Source organism: Lygodium microphyllum, chromosome 7 (genome assembly GCF_053477565.2).
Source record: "Lygodium microphyllum isolate KBCC chromosome 7, Lygodium_microphyllum_v1.1.10, whole genome shotgun sequence".
In the NCBI taxonomy this organism is placed as follows: domain Eukaryota; kingdom Viridiplantae; phylum Streptophyta; class Polypodiopsida; order Schizaeales; family Lygodiaceae; genus Lygodium; species Lygodium microphyllum.
The window spans coordinates 22,841,797-22,861,898 of NC_141141.1; the positions used below are offsets into that span (position 1 = coordinate 22,841,797).

The 20,102-nt window shown below is 44.0% G+C and overlaps 1 protein-coding gene across 5 annotated transcripts in view; it reads right to left on the reverse strand.

Moving 5' to 3' along the window:
• Nucleotides 1-20,102, reverse strand: part of LOC148033264 (uncharacterized) — a 147,055-nt gene that overhangs the window by 118,908 nt on the left and 8,045 nt on the right. For 3 of the 5 annotated variants that reach the window (XM_087681151.1, XM_087681150.1, XM_087681149.1), the window contains exons 3-6: nt 7,712-7,825; nt 7,459-7,563; nt 3,269-3,375; nt 3,050-3,156 (exon numbers count right to left, since the gene is read on the reverse strand). In XM_087681151.1, coding sequence (XP_087537277.1) covers nt 3,050-3,156; nt 3,269-3,375; nt 7,459-7,563; nt 7,712-7,825 — 433 coding nt within the window. Of the gene's footprint in view, nt 1-3,045; nt 3,157-3,268; nt 3,376-7,458; nt 7,564-7,711; nt 7,826-20,102 lie in introns of all 5 variants that reach the window. The other 2 variants (XM_087681152.1, XM_087681154.1) reach the window with 1 other exon arrangement.

Sequence of the window (20,102 nt, forward strand, 5' to 3'; positions counted from 1 at the left end):
CTCTCAATGAGAAGGGTGCTAACATGATCATAATGAAGTGGAATGAGAAAGAAGAGTAATTGCACATTATCTTGGTTGGGAGAGAGTAGTAAACGAAGTGTAAATAGGCTGCATACACATTAGCTCAAACAAAACAGCATAAAGAAGGGTATAAGGTACACATACAAACAAGTATTGAAGAAGGCACACGTGAATCAATCTTAAGACAAACGATCCAAATTGGATAGGGATGGCCAAGAGGCAATAAGCTGTGCTACATCAAGCACAAAGAAGAAATCGTTACATCAATGGAAGCAAGCTGGCACCATACGTCAAGCGCAGGCGACCACCAAGACAATGCCACATCAACACCTCTTCAGCTACTGCAGACAAGGCAATATCAATATGCATATGTTAGGGTAGCTGACCAAGTCAATCTACATCACATACAAGGTCAAAAGCATCAAAATGACGAAGCCACCATAGGCAAGCAACAACCAAGACAACAACTATCAAATTGCACGAAAACAGTGTCAACAATGTCGAAAAGAAAGTCAACATCAACATCAAACAAAGTCAACGCCAACTGAAGTCAACTAGAGAGGCGTAGGAGCATACAATCAAATGCAAGTCATGACCGTGACACGTCAATCATGCAGGCCGAATAGCACATGCACTACACACACAGAGGTCAACATTGGAGGTACCAAATGTACCCAAGTACCACTCAAAGTAACATCACAAGAAAAACACAAACAAATGAAACGATAAGCAATTAGTGTTTCAAGTCACAATAGCACGTTCAGAGCATAGGCCAGCCCACACGTTAAAATGCAGATCATGGAAAGTAACCCATCACACAAAAGCAATAGCAATGTCAATCAGAGATCAGAGTAGCAATAGTCCCCAAACACAAAGCAACATAAGAGATTACCTATCCCCAGAAGCAGCAAGCATTAGCAATCTCATTCAATCAACCAAACATCCTTCATATAACCTAAACATTTAATACCATGTTAGAAGAGCAAAATGCACAGTGGAATAATGAAAGACACAAGATCAAAGAAAGAGACAATGCGCAAAATATAACGAGAAATAGGAATCCATTATGACAAGAGTACAATGGCTGAGCACCGGCTCACACACTCCACAAGCTCCCTCTCTCCATACCAAGAATCTGCAAGTACATGAATGGATAATGAACTATGGCCACACTCCCTCCTTTTATAGAAAAAAATAAATGAGTTGTCCTACCACAAAATAGGTTGGCCAATTTTATCAAATAAAGAATAGAGAGAGTGCCCATAAATTAGAGCATGGGCACCGATAAACCTATGATACATGACAACTCGTAGAGAGAGTCATACCCAAGGTGGAGGTGCTCATTGTTCATAGACTTCCATGTGGTAGCTAAAGCCTGAAAATATTGAAACTCGGAGTTCTCGGCAATCATAGGAGAGAAACTAGGTCATCATATAGAGGCCACTAGATTGTGCCTTGCCACGACCAATCACTAAATCAGTCTAAGAGGCTATGACCTCAACTATAGTCATAGTAAGAAAGACTGCTCACCCCAATCAGCAAAGCTGCTAAATAAATAAAAGATTCACCCCAAGCTAGGGGACATATCATCTAGCAAAGCAAGACCTAACCCTCATCGGTATCAAACTTGACGTGATCTAGACCATGGATCTTGACCGAGGAGTTGCTCCCACAAAGGATATTCCCAACTACAAGGGCTCACGAGACAAAAATGTCCTAGATAGGGGTCATATGATGGGTGGCTCCACTATCCACAATCCAAATAGGAGAAGATGTGTTCAATCCGGTAGAGTGGACCCTTGGTCAAGTAGAGTGGGCCTTTGCAATCGCCTCATTAGGATGTGACTCGCAAATATGGACTCAGCTTGCATCCTTTGATGTCTCTACAAACCAGTCAAAGATGCCCTCTGGAGTTGAGGGTGAAACTAGCTCTGATGGTTGACCGGTGGCAGTGTGGGTCTGAGTCCTCCACTACCCTTGATTTTGATTGCTACCACCTTGCCTCCCTTGCTTGGGGTTACTCGATTGAGAGGCAGGCTTTGGGTTACTTGATTAAGGAGCGGGGATCTAAATCTTGGGTTTAGGTTGGGTGCCTAGTGCCTTTAATCAACACTTGTTGTTAGAATGGCTAGCCTTTTGACAATGTTGGCAATACCTATTATTCTTAGGTACATTTTTCCACCCAAGTTTAAGAGCAGACGAGGTGTTCTCTTATGATTTACTTGATTAGTTTTGTTTTTGGTTTTGTGCCTTGTTGTCTTGTTTTGCTGGCCCCTCTTTTGAGAGGGGTGACGAGAGCCTCCTCTAAGAAAGACGTACTATGGAATTGATCAAACAATCAAGCGTAACATTGTAGCTAACACTCTAACTCATAGAATGTGGCCATAGTCAGCTATTGCATTTATTGATTCCAGCCTAGTTCCCACTAACTGCTGCTGCATTTTGGCATTCAGCAGGCCACCCTGTTGGACTTGAGCTTCCAGAACACACTTTATCATCTTCTTCCTCTCCAACAGCTCCAAGGACTACATTTCACGCCCTCTACTGCTGTCCTTCATCTTCCAATGTCTACTCTAACATTCCACTACTCGAAGGACTGTGTTTCACTCCCTCCATAGAGCAGCTCTTTTCCTCATCATTGACATCTCTGTCCAATGGACTATGTCAAACAACCATACTTTGGTGCCAAGTCAAACAACCGTACTTTGGCGTGGGGTTGCTAGAACCATATGTGGGTACACTATCTCCCCAAAGCACCATATGACATATGGCGCTAGAACCATAGGAGCAGTTCCTAGAACCATACGTGGGCATGCTTTCCTTCATCACTCTCCCCTTTGGAAAGGGGCACTGTTGTCTATACTGTTTGCTCATACATTTTCTCTTTAGTATTGGCTGTTTCTAATTCTCCTGGGTTTGTTTATTTCCCTATCCCATGCTCCTTTAATTGTTTAGTTTCACTATCCCTATATTCTATGGATTCAGGAAAAACAGGTACCAAGATTTTGGCATTCAATTACTTACTTGCCTGATGCACATCCAGATCAATAACCAATATTGGGTTTTCCAGATTGCATTTTCTAGGATAGTTTTGTAAAGCTATACATGCTGCCACTGCTATGTCATTGAAAACACCTGACAAAGACAAAGAGAACAAGCCCAACTTACTCAGACAGGTACTCGTTAGTCTTCTTGAAAGAACAAAATCAAAAATAAGGATGTTTTAGAAGCAGGAAAAAAGGCATACAAAATCCTTCTCCATGGTCTCTAAACGCATGATGTGTTCCTCCAGCAATATTTGCAGCTGCTCTTCGTAATCCCACCATCACAGCATGCATTGCTGCTACTGTACCACTACTCCAAAAGAAATAGAAACAGATTTGTTGCAAGAGTAATGGATCAATAAGCCCATCAGCAAAGCAATTATTAGACTTTCAACATCCAACACAAAAATACATAAAAGAATGTTCATAGCTATGCTTAGAAGGGGGAAATCGTAGTGGTTATACATCAAAAGAAGACACTCAAAAACTGCCATGTAGCAATAACAATGTTTTCTTTAAGACGCACAACCAATATCAGAAACCAAACCTTGTCTTCAAGTGGACTAGTAACAGCTATCACATAATGTGCTAGGATTACCAGCTTGTGCTATATCCATTTTTTCTGGGTCAGGTCTAATATAAGGAAGGAGAAGTCCAGCCTGCTCAATTGAGCAGTAAAACTTTGCAGAGTGGATCAGCTCATCAAGGCTGGATATGTAGTGCACATATCCTTGGAGATAGGGGAATCCTTATTTGAGGCCTATGCAGCACTTGCCTTTTCCTCCTACACTCCATTTCTTCTGATGGAGAGTTCTTTGGCTTTATCCCAACAAATTGGTATCAGAGGTGCAGCAAAGGTGTGCATGCTTCCTGAGGCAGGTGACGATCTCTCGATAGTGTTTCAAGCTCATTTTCTGCTCACACAGGTCAAGTTGTCCCTTTTCAGACACGTGTACCAGGCAAGGCAGGCAATAGGTCAGTTTTGGCCAAGCAGGGAATGCGACAAGTCAGTTTTGACCAAGCAAGGCAGGCAATAAGTCAGTTTTGACCAGGCGAACCAGGCAACAAGTTAGGCTGTGCTGCAGGTGACAGCTTTTTAGGCCAATGGCAGTCAATCGTAGGCAAGTGACAGGTCATCAGCTGGTTCCTCGTCATGTTTCAGTCTGGCACAGGCAGCGCAGGTCAATGGCTGGCCTTAATTGTCACGTTTTGGGCAGATTTTCTTTAGTTTTTTTTAATTTCTGCAAGCAAGTCCCCCTGCTCACTAATGGGGGTTTGCACATGGAAGCTCGGTTCTCAGATTTGTGCATATTTGTGCCCAAAAATTTGGGGGCTTTCCAAGATTTGATGTTGTTCATGCATAACAGAGACATTGGATGTGGAAATTGCAGAAATTGTGCACATTGACCGTGAAATTTTTTGGGGCTTTTCATGTTTCAATGAAATTTTGCTCAACTAAGCCTAATTTACTGACATTGGTTCACATTCGGACCTGAGAAATTCGGGGCTATTGCAATATTTTGCTAAATTTGCCTGTTTTATGCTCCCGAGAACATGAATTAATGCGATTGGGGCAGATTGGTCAATGAAATTTTGGGGCTTTTGCTGAAATTTGTGAATTTTGGCAAATTTGATGTGTGAAAGGCACATTGGGGACATTGCTGAAGCAATCTTGGTGCTGTAAGCAATGAAATTCGAGTTTATTATCTCCCACTTGTGAGATTTTGAAGAAATTGCAGAGAATTTTGGTGTTTTTGTGTATCAGAAGTGCTTTTGGGCACATATGTATGCAGTACACATGTTAGGCAGCTCCTATTGAGGATGTGCATTGCTGAATATTCATTTTGCAGAAATCTTAGTGATCATCTATAGACCTAGGATTGTTGCAAATGTATTTTTGGTGATATTGCTGAGGTGGGAGCCACCTTGCAGTGGTGTATGCATGGGATGTATGCTGAAATCTCAGTTATATTGATGAAAGTCATTCTTTCTACTGCTGTACATGTATTTGATGAAATCTTGCTCTTATTTCCTAAAATTTTGGGCTGAAATTAGCTGAATATTCAGCATGGTATTTACTGTAATAAAATACAGCATTGGTACTTGGCACTTTGCTGAATAATGGCCCCTAATGCTTCCAGCAACAGTGACACTAAATCCCTTCTTGAAATCAAGAGGTTTGATGGCACTGGCTTTGATCTGTGGAAGGACAGGATGCAAGGCATTTTGTTTCTCAAGGACTGTGATGATACTCTCTTGGAACCAAGCCTGCACCCATGACAGATGAGGATTGGGCTAGACTCAACAAGAAGGCCATTGCATGCATTAAAATGGCTATGTCTAATGATGTGCTTATGCACATTAAGCGTCTTGATACAACTTATGCCATATGAAAAAAGTTGATGGACACTTATGAAAACACAACTCCAGTGAATCAAATGCATCCCATGCGCAAGCTTGTGAATGTGGAGTTGGATAAGTCTAAGCTAGCATCTGAGCATTCGAGTGCTTTCACATACATTTTGAGTCAATTGTTGCAGGACTCTGGTTTTCAACCCTTCAATGATAAACTGAAGGCTATTTTCTTGTTGATGACTTTGCCTGATAGTCGGGAGTCTTTGGTTGTTTCACTAAGCAACAACCCCGCTTTAACCTTTGATGATGTTAGGGGCTCTATCCTCAATGAGGAGATCTGAACAAAGTCTAGTGGAGAAACCAGTGGTTCAACCTATCATCTTAGAGGCAAGTCAAAGAAGAGGGGTAATGTAGGAAATAAAGGAGTAAAAGCAAGGGCAAACAACAGGATGTTACTTGCTATCAGTGAGGGCGTAAAGGGCATAAAAGTCATGATTGTCGATACTACAAGAAAGAGCAAGAAAGAAAGAAACACCAAGGAAAGAAAAAGAAGGATGACAAGAAAGATGACGACAACTCTCTCTCAAAAGAAGTTGCAAAGGCAAATGTTGCATATAGTGTGTTCATTGAAAAGCTCTCTGACACTGGAGAGATACTTGTTGCACTCTCATGCAATGATGTAGATGTTATGGCAACAGCAAGTGATATGCACATCACCAAAGGAGGTGATTGATGCCTTACTTTCAGCTCATGATGGGCTCTTCCAATCATGGATAGTGGACAGCGGTGCCTCTTTTCATGTTACTCCCTCTTTGGAGTCATTTTCTGAATACACTACAGGTTGCCCAAGCAAAGATTACTTGGGCAACAATTATGCATGTGAGAGAGAGGGTGTAGGTATCATTCACTTGGCCCTTGAAAACGGCCAAGAGCTGATTTTACAAGATGTCAGATATGTACCTGGCACAAAGAAAAGTCTATTATCAATGGGGTAGCTAGATGCAAGGATATTTTACTACTTTTGGTGGTGGATCTTGGAAGGTCCACAAGGGCCCTATGTTGATTGTTAAAGATTCGGACATGGCAAGAGATCTTAACACTAGGAAATCTACTAGTGGGTAATCTTTACTTTGGTTGGTGGGGCTATCTCTTGGTGTTCAAGGTTGCAAAAAATTGTTGCGCTGAGTACTACAGAGGCTGAATATATCTCAGCCACAAAAGCTTCTAAGGAAGCTATTTGGCATGGCCGTTTGGTCAAGGATTTTGGTCTCTCTTCACATACTCCAATGCTTGGTTGTGATAGCCAGAATGCAATATGTCTAGCTAAGAATGGCATGTTTCATGCATGTACCAAACACATAGATATTTAGTACCACTTCATTCGATAGGTCTTGGATGATGATCTTGTCACACACACTAAGGTCAAAACCCAAGATAACCCTGCATATGTTCTCACTAAGAGTCTTGCGAAGGCTCAATATGAGCATTGCATCCAATTAGTGGGAGTTGGCTAGCTTAAAGGTACCACTTTAGGCCTTTTAAGTGGGAGGTTGTTGGGTGTAAAGTCCCTTAATCTCCATGTGTGCAAACTTATACGGGTGTGAACACACCCTTATTTGTACCTTAACATATAAATACATTTTATTCTTTGTGTACCATAACTGACTGGTACACTCATCTTGGGATTCTCTCTCTCACTCTCAACACTACTCCTGTTCCTTTCTATCTCGTATTTCATTGCGCACTCATCCCAACAACTTCCAGCTTGATTATAGACAAGAATGATTATTTTGTATTTTTCCACTACTCATATTCTTGATCGTTATATGAATGTTAAGTTAAATCTCTTTTGTATTCTAAAATAAGTTAGAAGAATAGCTTATAAAACAAGTTGTCTAACTTTAGTAATACTCACACTAAGCATAGCTATTTTCATACATTTATTTAATGACCATAGTTTTACCCAACAAGAAAAAATGAAAAGTTGTGATAATAGCAGTAATCAAGCTAGAGTTTTCTTGTAGAAGTGCCTCTTTACCCAACAGAAGCACGTGATCGCTTTACAAGCTCAACACTCCATGGGAACCCCAAATTCCTTTGCTCCTTTTCACTAAGATCCCCATGGATAATTTTTTGAATGTATCTGCTCACAAAAATCATAGTTGATATAGTGTTTTTGCACAATCTCACAGCAATACCTTTGTTTAAATGAAATGAAAGGATGAAAAGTGAAAATTTGGAAGTGCAAAAGCAATGAATAATGTAATTGCAAGTATCACATCCACTAGTACCCCTCTTCATGCACCATAGAAAGTTCCTCTAATGATGCCATTGGGGAAGGTCGTGTAATGAGACGATCAAACAAAGACGCATCATCTTCAAGCAATAACCTTGTAGCTCGATACCTGAAAAGTGTTAATCAGACATTTAGAGCTAAATACTCAAGTTCCACATCTAATAACTAGAGAGAGATTATATGTCCAAAACTTTTTGTGCAGTGGGTGGGTGTGTGTGGGGGTTTGTTGTGGGTGTGGATGGTTGCTCCAAATGCTACTTCTATGACCACACTGAAAACAATTAACATTGAAAATCACAATTTGACGTGCATTAACTAGAGAGCTCCCTTTCTTAATTTCTTTGCTAATGTAAGCCCTCAACTCAAATTGTGAACCTTTAGTGCAAGGAAAATACTCTTCACCTCACAAGGCAAAAACCGTGTAAATAAACTTATGTCCTTGGACTGAGCTGAGCATGGCTGATCTTGCTACCTCTGTGTGGCATATTTCCCATTTCCTGCTGGTATAACCCCTTTACTGCACCCTTGCCTACTCGGAATCTCATGCCTACATTGGCACCACCTCTCTCTCCGCGATGTGATGGAAGACACAGATGCAGTGTAAATGCAGCAAGGATTCTTGGGATGTTACTAGCTTATGCCTCATGGAAAAGAGAATGGCCTACGCAGTCTAAGGATAGCACATATCAATAGCACATGAATAACTGGTTTATATTTAGTATTATGTGGAAGGTAGTAGAAAATTAGCCATGCAAAAAGTCGACATACAATCTCGGAGTTCGCTGCATTATGGTTCTTTTTAAATTATGTTAAGATACTGAAAATAGCCTCTACCACCCCCCTTCTCAATTAATTAACACGCTTGCCCCTCCTAGGGCAAATGCACCAAAAATGATGGCCCCCTAAGAGCCTCCCAGATAAATGGGCAAAATGGCTATATGTAAAGCCATTGTATTAATTACAGACTAAAGATGGACTAATAAGGCCTTACTAATCTCAAATTAACTAAATAAGGAATACCCTTGCTGACTACATGCAGTCCAACCTTAATCTAAATCGGCACTTTCATTTAGACTATTCTAGACCTATTGAGTTCCACTAACTAGCCCCCATTTTGAACTAAAACTACTAACATCTTAAACCCAATTCCTTCAATATTCAAATCAAAAATGTAATTAATGAAACCCTCAATACACCATTAACTTCCATTCCTACTGAGTTGACTTTTTGAGCATGCAATATAGACTATTGATATCACATGTAAAAGGTAGATGATTAGAGATCAAATAACACGGATGCTAATGAAAGAAGAAGATGATTATTATAGCTAAGGACTTGCCAATATATGCTTGACATAGAATTTGAGGTCCAAAATGACTTCAAAATCATCTATGGGTATTACTAAAAAGTTTAGTTTGACCTTCCACCACCTTGCTTCCACTAACACTAAGAATGGTTGCTTGACCACCTTGACTTCTTGTGCAAAGGTCACAATTAGGCCTTCAAGTGCCTTGGACAACTTCAATTCATGTCTCGCAATGAATTCAAGGTTGACAAAGTTGTGGGTGGTGCATGTGCTTGGAGGGGTTGGCTCTGATGTTGCCTATGAGATTAGTGTTGTACCATACTTGCCTCCCTTGAACCAATCTCCTTCCTTCTCTGAGAGTGCACAACGGAAAGAGAAAAGTAAACATGGAGAGAAGGAGACAAAGAGAGCACACCGGAGAGAAAAGGAACAATGTGATTGCACTGGCCGAAGGTACAAGGCTGCAACTGTCAGCCCCAACACGCATCTCTACAATCAATGTGGGTGCCAGACAGGAATAGGGGGATGAGAGAATGAGGAGGGCTGGCTGATCACGAAGAATCAATGGATAATGGATAATAAAGGTGGGAAGGCAGACTGCCTATATATATAGGCAAAAACGTGCCAAAACCCTAAATATGGTCAAACCCCTAAAAATGGCCAAAAGTGCCCAAAAAGAAATGCACAATGCGCCCTCCATCTAAAGTGTCTAAAACACATAAAATGGCAAACATATACAATGTCAGAGCTCCTAATGTCCTTGTCTTGAGACTCACAGGTAGGAGATGACCACACAAGATACATGATTGCAAACACCCCCTCTCAAATCCTCGATATGGAGGAAGGCCAAAGGAGATGTGGATCCGAGGGTGGCAAGAAGAGTGCCAATGCTAATGAAGTCCGTCGAAGAAGAATGTCAACCAAGGAGCAAGACCCCCTCTCCATATAAAAATCCAATCAAACAGAAGGCCACCAAAGAGCAAAGGAAATAGAGAGGCCTCGAACCGATCACTCCTAAAAACTCCGGTGGTCGAGGATGGGTGAGCCAAGCCTCTAACCTAAGTATGAGACGATAGTAAGAAATTATCGAAAGCACCACAAGCTACAACAAGGACCAAGGAGCAAGCGGCAAGAAATGGTGCTCTATGACGAAGAAAAGAGGTTATCGCATAAAGGAAAGGCCCAAGGTAGAGTGGAAACCCTGCAGAAACTCCTCATGATCTTGAAAAATCCCCTTGAAACACAAGGGGCCAAGGAATTCACGGCCACATCACCAATATCGTCCCCTCTAAAAGGGATGCGAGGTATGAGGGAACCACCCAAGGAGATCGTGGGGGATGGGAAGGAACTTGTGGGATAAATGGTGCACAATCAGGAATGGGTGCGCCTATAGAAAGTTGCCTTAGAGGCCCCTACACAAAGGAAGGGGAATGGAGCATAGATAGCCCCCTCTCCTGCCAAGCTGTCACAAAAGTGGCTTCTCTAAAAGATTCCTTCATAAAGATGGCCAGCTCAAGGAAGACAACATGAGCACCAAGTCTAGGGCCAGAAATTGAGAGAAGAGGAAAGCCCAACTTTGAAATATATAAGGCCTCAGAAATGGAGCTCCAGGGATGGTCAAACAACAAAGGCAAGGTGCCAACACCATTAACAGCACTGAAGAGATGTCACCAACAATAACGATACCTCCGACGGATGGAGATCCTGTAACAAATCACCTCAAGCAGTCATATGACTCAATGCACCACTGTCAATGAGCCAAGGCTGCTCAAAAGACTAGATAGTCATAGAAGGCTCCTCCACTTGATAAATGTGTAGAAACATGGACTTGGCGGTGATAGCGAGTGACGATGTAGAGGTAGACAAAGGCTCCCATGTAGATCCACCCTTCGCTCTCAGACGAAGATGAGGGTATTGTCTCCAACACTTCTCGTCGGGGTGCAAGGTCTTTCCATAATGAGGACACGAGGGATATTCTCTATGCCTCCCCACAAAATCTATATCAAAGTTGGAAGATGACCCCAACTGCTTCCTCTTCCCTTTCTTCTACTTGGCATGTCCTATACCTAAAGATACAGCCACATAAGCACGGCCATGTGTACGAGCTCTGCAAGAATCTGGCTCACTAAGACGCGCATCTTGCTCAAGGACTAATGAGACTAGCTACTACCAAGTGAGTCTCCCAACTACGAGAAGTGAGAAGACTGATGTAGAACACATCACATGTCATTAATGCAAGATGTGAGAAAGGTGTTATAGCTAGGTCCTCCCAAGAAATGTCCGTACCAAGGGATGCAAGCTTATCCCGAAGCTCTTGCATCCTATGGATGTGGTCCCTCATCGTAGGGGAATAGGACAAGCATCCACTCAGTAGATGCCATCAATGTCAATCGAGAACTAGAAGCCTTGGAAGAATATAGTGGAAAAGAGTGATAAAATGGTGATCAGTCTAATCCGCCCAAACCACACGATCCCCCATAGCATACACATCGGCCATAGATGTCCTTCAATAAAGTACTTGCAAGAAAACAAAGAAGATGCTACCATTAGAATGAAAGTGACCAATAAGAGGTGTCCTTGGGATAATTGGGGTCTATCGAGCCACGGTACGGAAGAAGATTGATTGAGGCAAGGTAGACGGGGAGCATCTAATGCGGCTCATGATCATACTCGGCCCATCAATCTCGACTTTAAGCTTCAAGAGTTCTCTATTAAAGAAGGGGATGATCTGAAAGTCAAGCTACTTGAATATAGACGGTGGTTACTTGCCGAGTTCGCCACTACTAGCTCTCCAAAGTCAAATGACGATCAGGTTACATTCTTCTTGAATAAGTTGCTTGAAAAGTACTTCAATTTCATTCAACACATCATCTCCCAACCTCGATTGCCAACTTTCTACGAGTTTGAGTGCCAATTCTTGCATTACGCAAGGCTGCATGATCAAGTCCACAATACAGCCTTATTCAGAGTAGAGGGGGTTGATTGCCTCTTCTTCGGGAGGGAAAACCACCAATGTCAAGAACTCGCAAGATGCAAAGGCAAGCCAATCCAAGGGTGACTCCTCTTCCTCAAATAGAACCAAAGAATCTAGACCTATCTGGCAACAACTCCCTAAGAAAAACAGGTTTTGCACACACTACCAGAGAAAGGCCGTGTGGACGAGGAGTGTCACTCCAAGGCCCAAGGTCTTCCACCTAAAAAGCCTCAGCAGACCACTGCGACTGCACAGTCCAGTGGGGCTACGCCTTCTGCTCTTGCTTCATCTGCTCCTTCAGCACCCATCGTTGCTGCTAGACATGTGGCTCGAGTACAGCCTCAGCAACCCATCTCTTTTACTACCCCTAAGGAACTGGCTAATTGGTCTGCAAGTTTCGATCACGTTACACTTCATGCATCCATCTCACCTTCCTCTCCACCTCGTCAAGCATTCCCTTGGCAGAGCTCTACTACTGGACGTACGCGATGGTGGCCACCTTCTTAGACTAGCATGTCTCTAGGTCCTTTCGGATACCCTAGGTATCACCAGGTGGTGATACTTTTTACAGTTGCTTTTCTTATTTACTTATATAAATATTTTATTTTTATTTTCTTTTATTGCTGTTACTTATTACCCCTAGAGTCCGCCTGGAATAAGCCGGGATCTTTGCATGGCCAGAAGAGGCAGCCATTGAAACAACTTGGACTAATGGTTTGTCTGAGCCTTAGGACCGATTCCATATTGAATGGGCACTGAAGAATAGAATGCCAGTGGTTTGGGACCATGTGCTTAGCCACTGGAGATGGTGCACGACAATGAGCCTGGCCAAGACAGAAAATGCACATGTGAGAATGCTCACGGAATAAAAGTCACCATAACTAAGCCACATTACACTTTTTGATGTGGTCACAATGATAAAAGTTGCTCAGAACAACTTGAGGAATGCAAGGGTCACCATCCCTAAAATTTAGGGAGTTACTATTTTTTGACCCCAGAGTTTGTCCGCGTCATTATCTTCGTTTTTGCATGAGGATTAATTCTCTAGTCTGTGCCGAGGTCAAATTTTGCACCGATCATGGAGATTTTTAGACCAAAAGGTTTAAACAACAAAATTGTTACATGTATGCCATGTGGCATAAATTCCCAAAAGAGAGAGAGAGAGAGAGAGAGAGAGAGAGAGAGAGAGAGAGAGAGCATTTTAAAAAAAACGTAATAGGCATAAGGGGCAGATGGGAGAATGAAGTTTTGAGGAGCTGAGGGCAGATTGCTGCAAGAAAATCAGCCATGGAGAGTACTTCTACGTCTCTGACTCAAGTACGGAGGTAGAGCTTGCTCCCTCTGATCAAATCTCTCTCTATTCTCAGAGGAAATGCTTCCATGATGGGTTGATTCCATAGAAGGTACAATTCTGTGATTTTGCACATTAATCATTGAGTTTTGGTCACAGAAAATGCATGACATGTTGAACAATAAGAACAGTGAATTCAAAGATCTGCAGATTGTAATTCTGCACACGAATCATTTGAGTTTTGGTCACATGCTGAACAGTAAGAACAGTGAATTCTGCACATGCTAGACAATAAGAATAGTGAATTCAGAGATCTGCAAACTACAATTCTGCATAGGAATCATTGAGTTTAGGTTACAGAAAATGCTTTTCTAAAAGGGATGTTGATCTGGACATGTACTACTGTTCTTATGCAGCTGGGATTTACTCAGAAGAGATGAAAACCAACTGTTCACAGGTTATGTATTTTGGAACATTATCATTTTTGTAATTTTCCATCTTTTAATTGATAAAGAAATACCGAGAGGGGCGCCGGTCTTCGAGGCCAATCTGGTGTTGAGCGAGGGAGTGAGGTCTCTGCTTATGTGTGTGTGAGTAAAGACCAGGTGTTAATTGAAGGAACTCCCGCTTTATGTGAGTCATAGACCAGTTTCACTAGATCAGTCTAGCATTCATTTTTCGCACTCTCAAAGTCAGGCCCATAGGATTCATTGTCCTTAGCTTTTCCATTCTTTTGTCTCCCGCTGCATTTACTCACACACATACACATTCATTGCATTTATTTTGCGTTAGATTTACTTTCTGTTATGTTTTGATTTGGAGCATCTCACCACTAACCTTTGTGTTTGCAGATTCTCATCTCTTTTGCAAGGTTTTGTCTTTCAGTATAGAACTAACTTGCAGATTGCTTTGGTTCTACCTGGGCTAGAGACATGGGGATGCACACTGTTCCTTTCATGGTTTCATCATCCTAGGACTACTTGCTCTTCTTTTAGCATGGCAGTTTCCCCTCCCAAGGCAGATCATGTAGCATCTCTCTTGATGCTATCATGGCGGTGACTTCTACCTTGCTCTTCTAGCGCGGTGCTTCATCCACTTCCTCTTCTTTCATTCCTTATGGTTCTCGGCACCATACGAAGAGCGACATCAAGCTCCTCTTCCTTCTTCGACATCTACATCCATGTTAAGAGGGGGATTCCTACCCTCCTTGGTATTCTACAAGCTTCAGCACTTTGTCTTCAACATTGGCTTCTTCCCCCTCTTGTACCTTACCCTTTGCATTGCATGATTTCATCATCCTTGTACTAGGGCGCTTGGGCAAGTGAACAATTTCCCCATGAGGGACACTGTCCAAGTGGCACCTACTACATGAGCATTCTTCAACATGCAGTATACTTTGCATCTCATTGTGCAGAGCACCACTCGAGCGGATCCTAAGTTGTTTCCACCGGCGGTGGTTGTTATCACACCACCATCCTCCATTACATGGATACCTCATCACCTATTTTTCCTCGTCATCGACACCCTAAGTGGATGGGTTAGCTTATACTGTTTTGTGATGTGTTGGATGTACCCTCCCTACTCCCGTCTTCTAGGTCACTATTACTCAATCGGCCGCATCCCATAAAATTTACCTTACTTATTCAAAAAAAAAAAGTTCCATGTGGTTCCATCCGCCTTTGTAGGCCTTGATAGGCCACTAGGTGCTCAACATGCACCCTTTGTCCGATGCCCTGTCCTCTCTAGGGCAACTACTTGGATTCCCTTGGTAAGATAACCATCGCTTCTGTAGTCTTGGTAGGCCACTAGCAACCGACGTGCACCCTTTGTCCGATACCCTGGCTGCTTTGGGGTGGAACGCCTTGGGGTCAATAAACATCACAATGGTTGGCCTAACATGCATTGTTTGCTAATTAGCCTCTTAAACAGCCCCAAAACACGCTAAAAAATGCTCTTTTAGAGTAAAAACCCTAAAATAGGGAGTGTTCGAGAGAGTTCAGTGGAAACCCTAAAACGGGGATCGGTTCGAGAGAGTTCATTGGAAACCCTAATTTTTGGGGTGTCCTTCCACATCTATAAATAGACAGGCTGCCCCCATTCAGCCTCATTCCATCTATGCAAGTTTCTCACTCCACGTGCAGATTTCAGCCATCAGCCTCCTCCCACGTGACTGTCCAACCCTCGAGACTGCTGCCACTCCATCTATGTTTGCTCCTGCTGTTGGCACCTTCATCCATCCTGACATCAGCTGCTGGGACATCATCATCTACTACGATTAGATCATCCAGTCATCGCCAACCACATCAAACACTGTTTCAGCCTGCTGTTTACAGCAGATTGTGCACAGTTTCCAGCCTCTAATCGGTGGTACACTGCTGCGTTTACCAATTTCCAGCCTCCAGACTGCTAAGTTTTGGTGACCAGCTTATTGCCATTCACTATTCAGCACTCCTACACACCGACTAGTGGTCACAAACTTGGGATCCGTCTCCGATGGACGTCACACTCCAATATTGCTCTACCCTTGCGCACACTGTACACTCTTACATTCATTTATAGCATTCATTCACTTCAGAGTTGTGTCCTCCCTCTCCCTTCTTCTGTTTGTGTTTGAGTTTTGAGTTTTGCGTTTAGGGTTTGAGTTTTGCCCTCTGTGTCTATCTTTTTGTGTTTCTGTCGTGGTCGTACACTCTGTGTGTCCTCAGTGCAAACCCTAGCACTTTTCTTCACACCTGCTAGATAAGAAATCCTTAAGTCGGAGATCCCCCTCAAATACCAAAAAATCCTCAGGGTAGCCTACCAATGCACCTGTTTGGGTTCACTCATGAACCCCGCCAAAAGACCTACAACAAAACAAAGATCAACACGAGTGTTGAGTAGCCAAATCAATGATCCAATCAGCTGACGGTAGCGGGAAGCATCCATCAAGGGAGAATCTGAGTGTGAAGTGGCCTTCCAATTCGAATCCATACGAGTAGAAATGGTCCAACAAGTCTCCATCTCAAAAGTCACCAAGAGCTCCTGAATGTATCTTTGCTAAGAGATGAAAATCCCCCTCTGAGACTGATAAATCTCCTGACCCAAGAAAAAATGAAGAAGCCCCAAGTCCGTCATCTTGAACGTCTGATGTAAAGCTATCTTTGTCTCTTGGACCTTCTGTGCATCGTCACCTGTAAGAATCAAATCATTAACATACAACACAAACAACATACGACCAGCCTCGAAAATGTGTACATAAAGCTACGGATCGGCCTTGGAGCGCCAATATCCCAACTTTGACTGAAGAAACAAGTTAATCTTCTCATTCCATGCACGTGGAGCCTGCTTTAGGCCATACAAGGCCTTCTTCTACCTATATACTTGCCCATCCAAGGATCCAAAGCCGGGAGGCTGCTCCACATAGATCTCCTCCTTCAAGTCACCATTGAGGAAGGCCAACTTCACATCCAACTAGTAGACAAGCCATCTCCGATGGCCAGCCAAGGCAAGAATAGCTCGAATAGTCGCTATACGAGCAGTGGGGGCAAAAGTATCAGAAAATGAAGAAAGAAAATCTGCACTGACTGAAATGAATGCTGAATACACTGAAATGGACTGATCAGTCCCTGCACGCAGCCCAAAGCGTCAGTGAGGGCACCAGATCAGGCTGATGATGACGGCAGCACCGAAGACGGAGGAAGATGACGGAGTCGGAGTGTGCACCTGCCAAAGAAGGAGGGAAGTTGATAATACAACTGACTGGCAAGTGGGAAATGGCTATAAATAGCCAAAAAACCCGACCTGAAATTTGAGGCCATAAATATGTCCGACCAGCATTTAATGCTGATCTGACCAGCATTTAATGCTGGTAAAAATGCCATGAATGCTCAGAAAAATCCCGGAAAGGGTGGACAATGTCCGGCAGGTGAGGCAGGCTGAAGAATGTAGAAACTGCCCCGGGAAATGCACAACTGAGTGCTCTAGAATGAGCTACCTCCTCCGTCAAAACAAGTGATAGACAAGTCAGAGCTCCTAGAGTCCTCATCTAACTCAGACTGAGGCTCACAGGCAGGAGATGACAAGGCATGACAAACATGACTGCTAACACCCCCTCTCAGATCCTGGATGTGGCAGAAGGCCAAGGGAGAAACGGATCCTGGGGTGGCAAGAGGAATGCCAAGGTCAATGAAGTCCGTCAATGTAGACTGCTGCTGAAGGAGCTCCTCACGATCCTGGGAATCCCCCTCTAAAACACTAGGGGCCAGGGAATCCACAGCCGCATCACCGAGATTGTCCCCCTCTGAAAGGGATGGGGGGTACGAGGGAACCACCGGAGGAGAAGGTGAGGGATGGGAAGAAACCTGTGGAATAGAAGGTGCACAAGCGGGAATAGGTGTAGAAATAGACTGCCTCGGAGGACCCTGCATCAAAGAAGGGGAATGGAGCCTGTAAAGCCCGCTCTCCTGCCAACCTGTAGATAAGACAGCTCCTGTAAGAGGATCCTCAATAACAACGGCATACTCGGTGAAGATCACTCGTGTGCCAAGCCTCGTAAGGCCATAAACTGAGAGGAGGGGAAGGCCCAAATCCGGAACATGTAGGGCCTGTGAAAAGGAGCTCGAAGGTCGGTCGGTAAACAAAGGCAATGTGCCAACACCACTAATAGGCACCAATAAAATGTCACCAACAGTGACTGAACCCTCTGATGGACGGAGATCCTGTAACAAATCACCTCAGGGAGCCATATGACTCGAAGCACCACTGTCCACTAACCAAGGCTGCGCAGAAGACACTGCAGCCACGGAAGAAGGATCCTCCTCCAAAGCATGGATATGAAGGAACACTGACTCATGGGTAACAGCTGGTGTAGAGGTAGAAGAAGGCTCCCGATGTAGATCCACCCTTCGCTCGCGGACGAAGGTGAGGGTACTTCCAGCATTTCTCCTCGGGATGTGTCCCTTTCCCACAGTGTGGGCACTTCGGTCTCTCTGAATTTGAGTCAGAGCCTGAAGAACTGTCCTTCTTCGTAGCCTTTGACTTCGTCTTCTTCTTCTTCTTCTGTCCTCCCGAACCTGCAACAAAGGCTCTAGTGGAGTCGGATCCACTAGCACTGACCTCTCCGAGTCGCTCGTCATGCTCCAAGACAAGCGGGGATAGCTCCTCCCATAGAAGCTTCTCACGGGTCCTCGATGTAAGAAGGCTGGTGTAGAAGACATCAAACCGAGGCGATGGCAGCTGAGTCAAAAGAATCATAGCCATGTCTTCAGAAGATATCGTCCGATCGAGGGATGCAAGCTCATCCCTCGTATCTTGTAATCTGTTGATGTGGTCCTTCATGGAAGGACTAGCATCAATAGCAAGCATCCGCAACTTCTTTTCGAGAGATATCCGGTGGGCAAACGTCTTCTGTTGATAGAGAGACGCGAGCTTTCTCCACACGTCTGCTGCAGTCTTCAACCTGTGAACATGGACAAGGACAGAATCCTGCAAACTCAGAAAGAGGAAAGATCTGGCTCTAGAATTGAGCCGATCCCATAAGGTTGCACGATCCATAGATGTCCCAGCTACGGGATCCACCTTAGGCCGGGGAATAGGAACAGAAACAAGCTCCCAAAGATCGAAGGAGTCCAAGATACACTCCACCTTGCAGGACCATAGAGAAAAGTTGGAGCCATCCAACCGGTCCTCTTTGGGCAGCTGAGGAAGTACGGGTACCTGTACAGGGGGTACCAAAGGCTGCATCTTCGGCCCACTAGAAGGGGATCCCCGAGATACATGAATAGAAGGGGGACGGGAAAGAGGAATAGACTCCGGACGACGGTCCTCGTGATAGAAATCACGCCTCCGTTCAGATGAGTGTCGAGACAAAAGCTCATCATCTGAATCATCAAAGCCCGTAAACTGATGAGAAGACATCTTCAATATCTGCAAACACCAAAACACAACAAGGGAAGGTTGCCGGTGCCGAAACACAAACACCAGAAGCTCCTGAGCTGGCCTCCTTGCACAGAACGCAAGGATGATGTCAAACGCAAATGCTGACGATGCAATCACCACAGAAAAACAGCCTCTTGCCTCAAAACGCAGCCTGGGAATAGGTCGCCAGCAGGAAAAGAGCCGCCTGAAGATGGAACAACACCTAGAACAGCAAGGCGCAGACTGAAGGAGTGTCGTCCAGCTGGAGGAGGGCCGCCCAGGCTGAAAACACAAGCAGGAAGAGGTGGGTGATGACGTGGCAGCCACTGGAGAAGGCGCCAGCAGCAAACACAAATATGGGACACCAAAATAGACCGCCTTGATCAAGGAGATGGTGCAGAAGGTGACACCTCAGCTGTTGGAGACGTCTTGACCAGGAAACGCAAAGTTGTGGGTGTTCTCCCGCGTAAAACTCAGCTCCGTGTACTCTCCTTCGGCTCTGATACCATGTGAGAGTGCACAACGGAAGAAGAACACGAACACAGAGGAGGAGAGAGAGAGAGCAAAAAATGAAGGAAGAAAATCTGCACTGACTGAAATGAATGCTGAATACACTGAAATGGACTGATCAGTCCCTGCACGCAGCCCAAAGCGTCAGTGAGGGCACCAGATCAGGCTGATGATGACGGCAGCACCGAAGACGGAGGAAGATGACGGAGTCGGAGTGTGCACCTGCCAAAGAAGGAGGGAAGTTGATAATACAACTGACTGGCAAGTGGGAAATGGCTATAAATAGCCAAAAAACCCGACCTGAAATTTGAGGCCATAAATATGTCCGACCAGCATTTAATGCTGATCTGACCAGCATTTAATGCTGGTAAAAGTGCCAGGAATGCTCAGAAAAATCCCGGAAAGGGTGG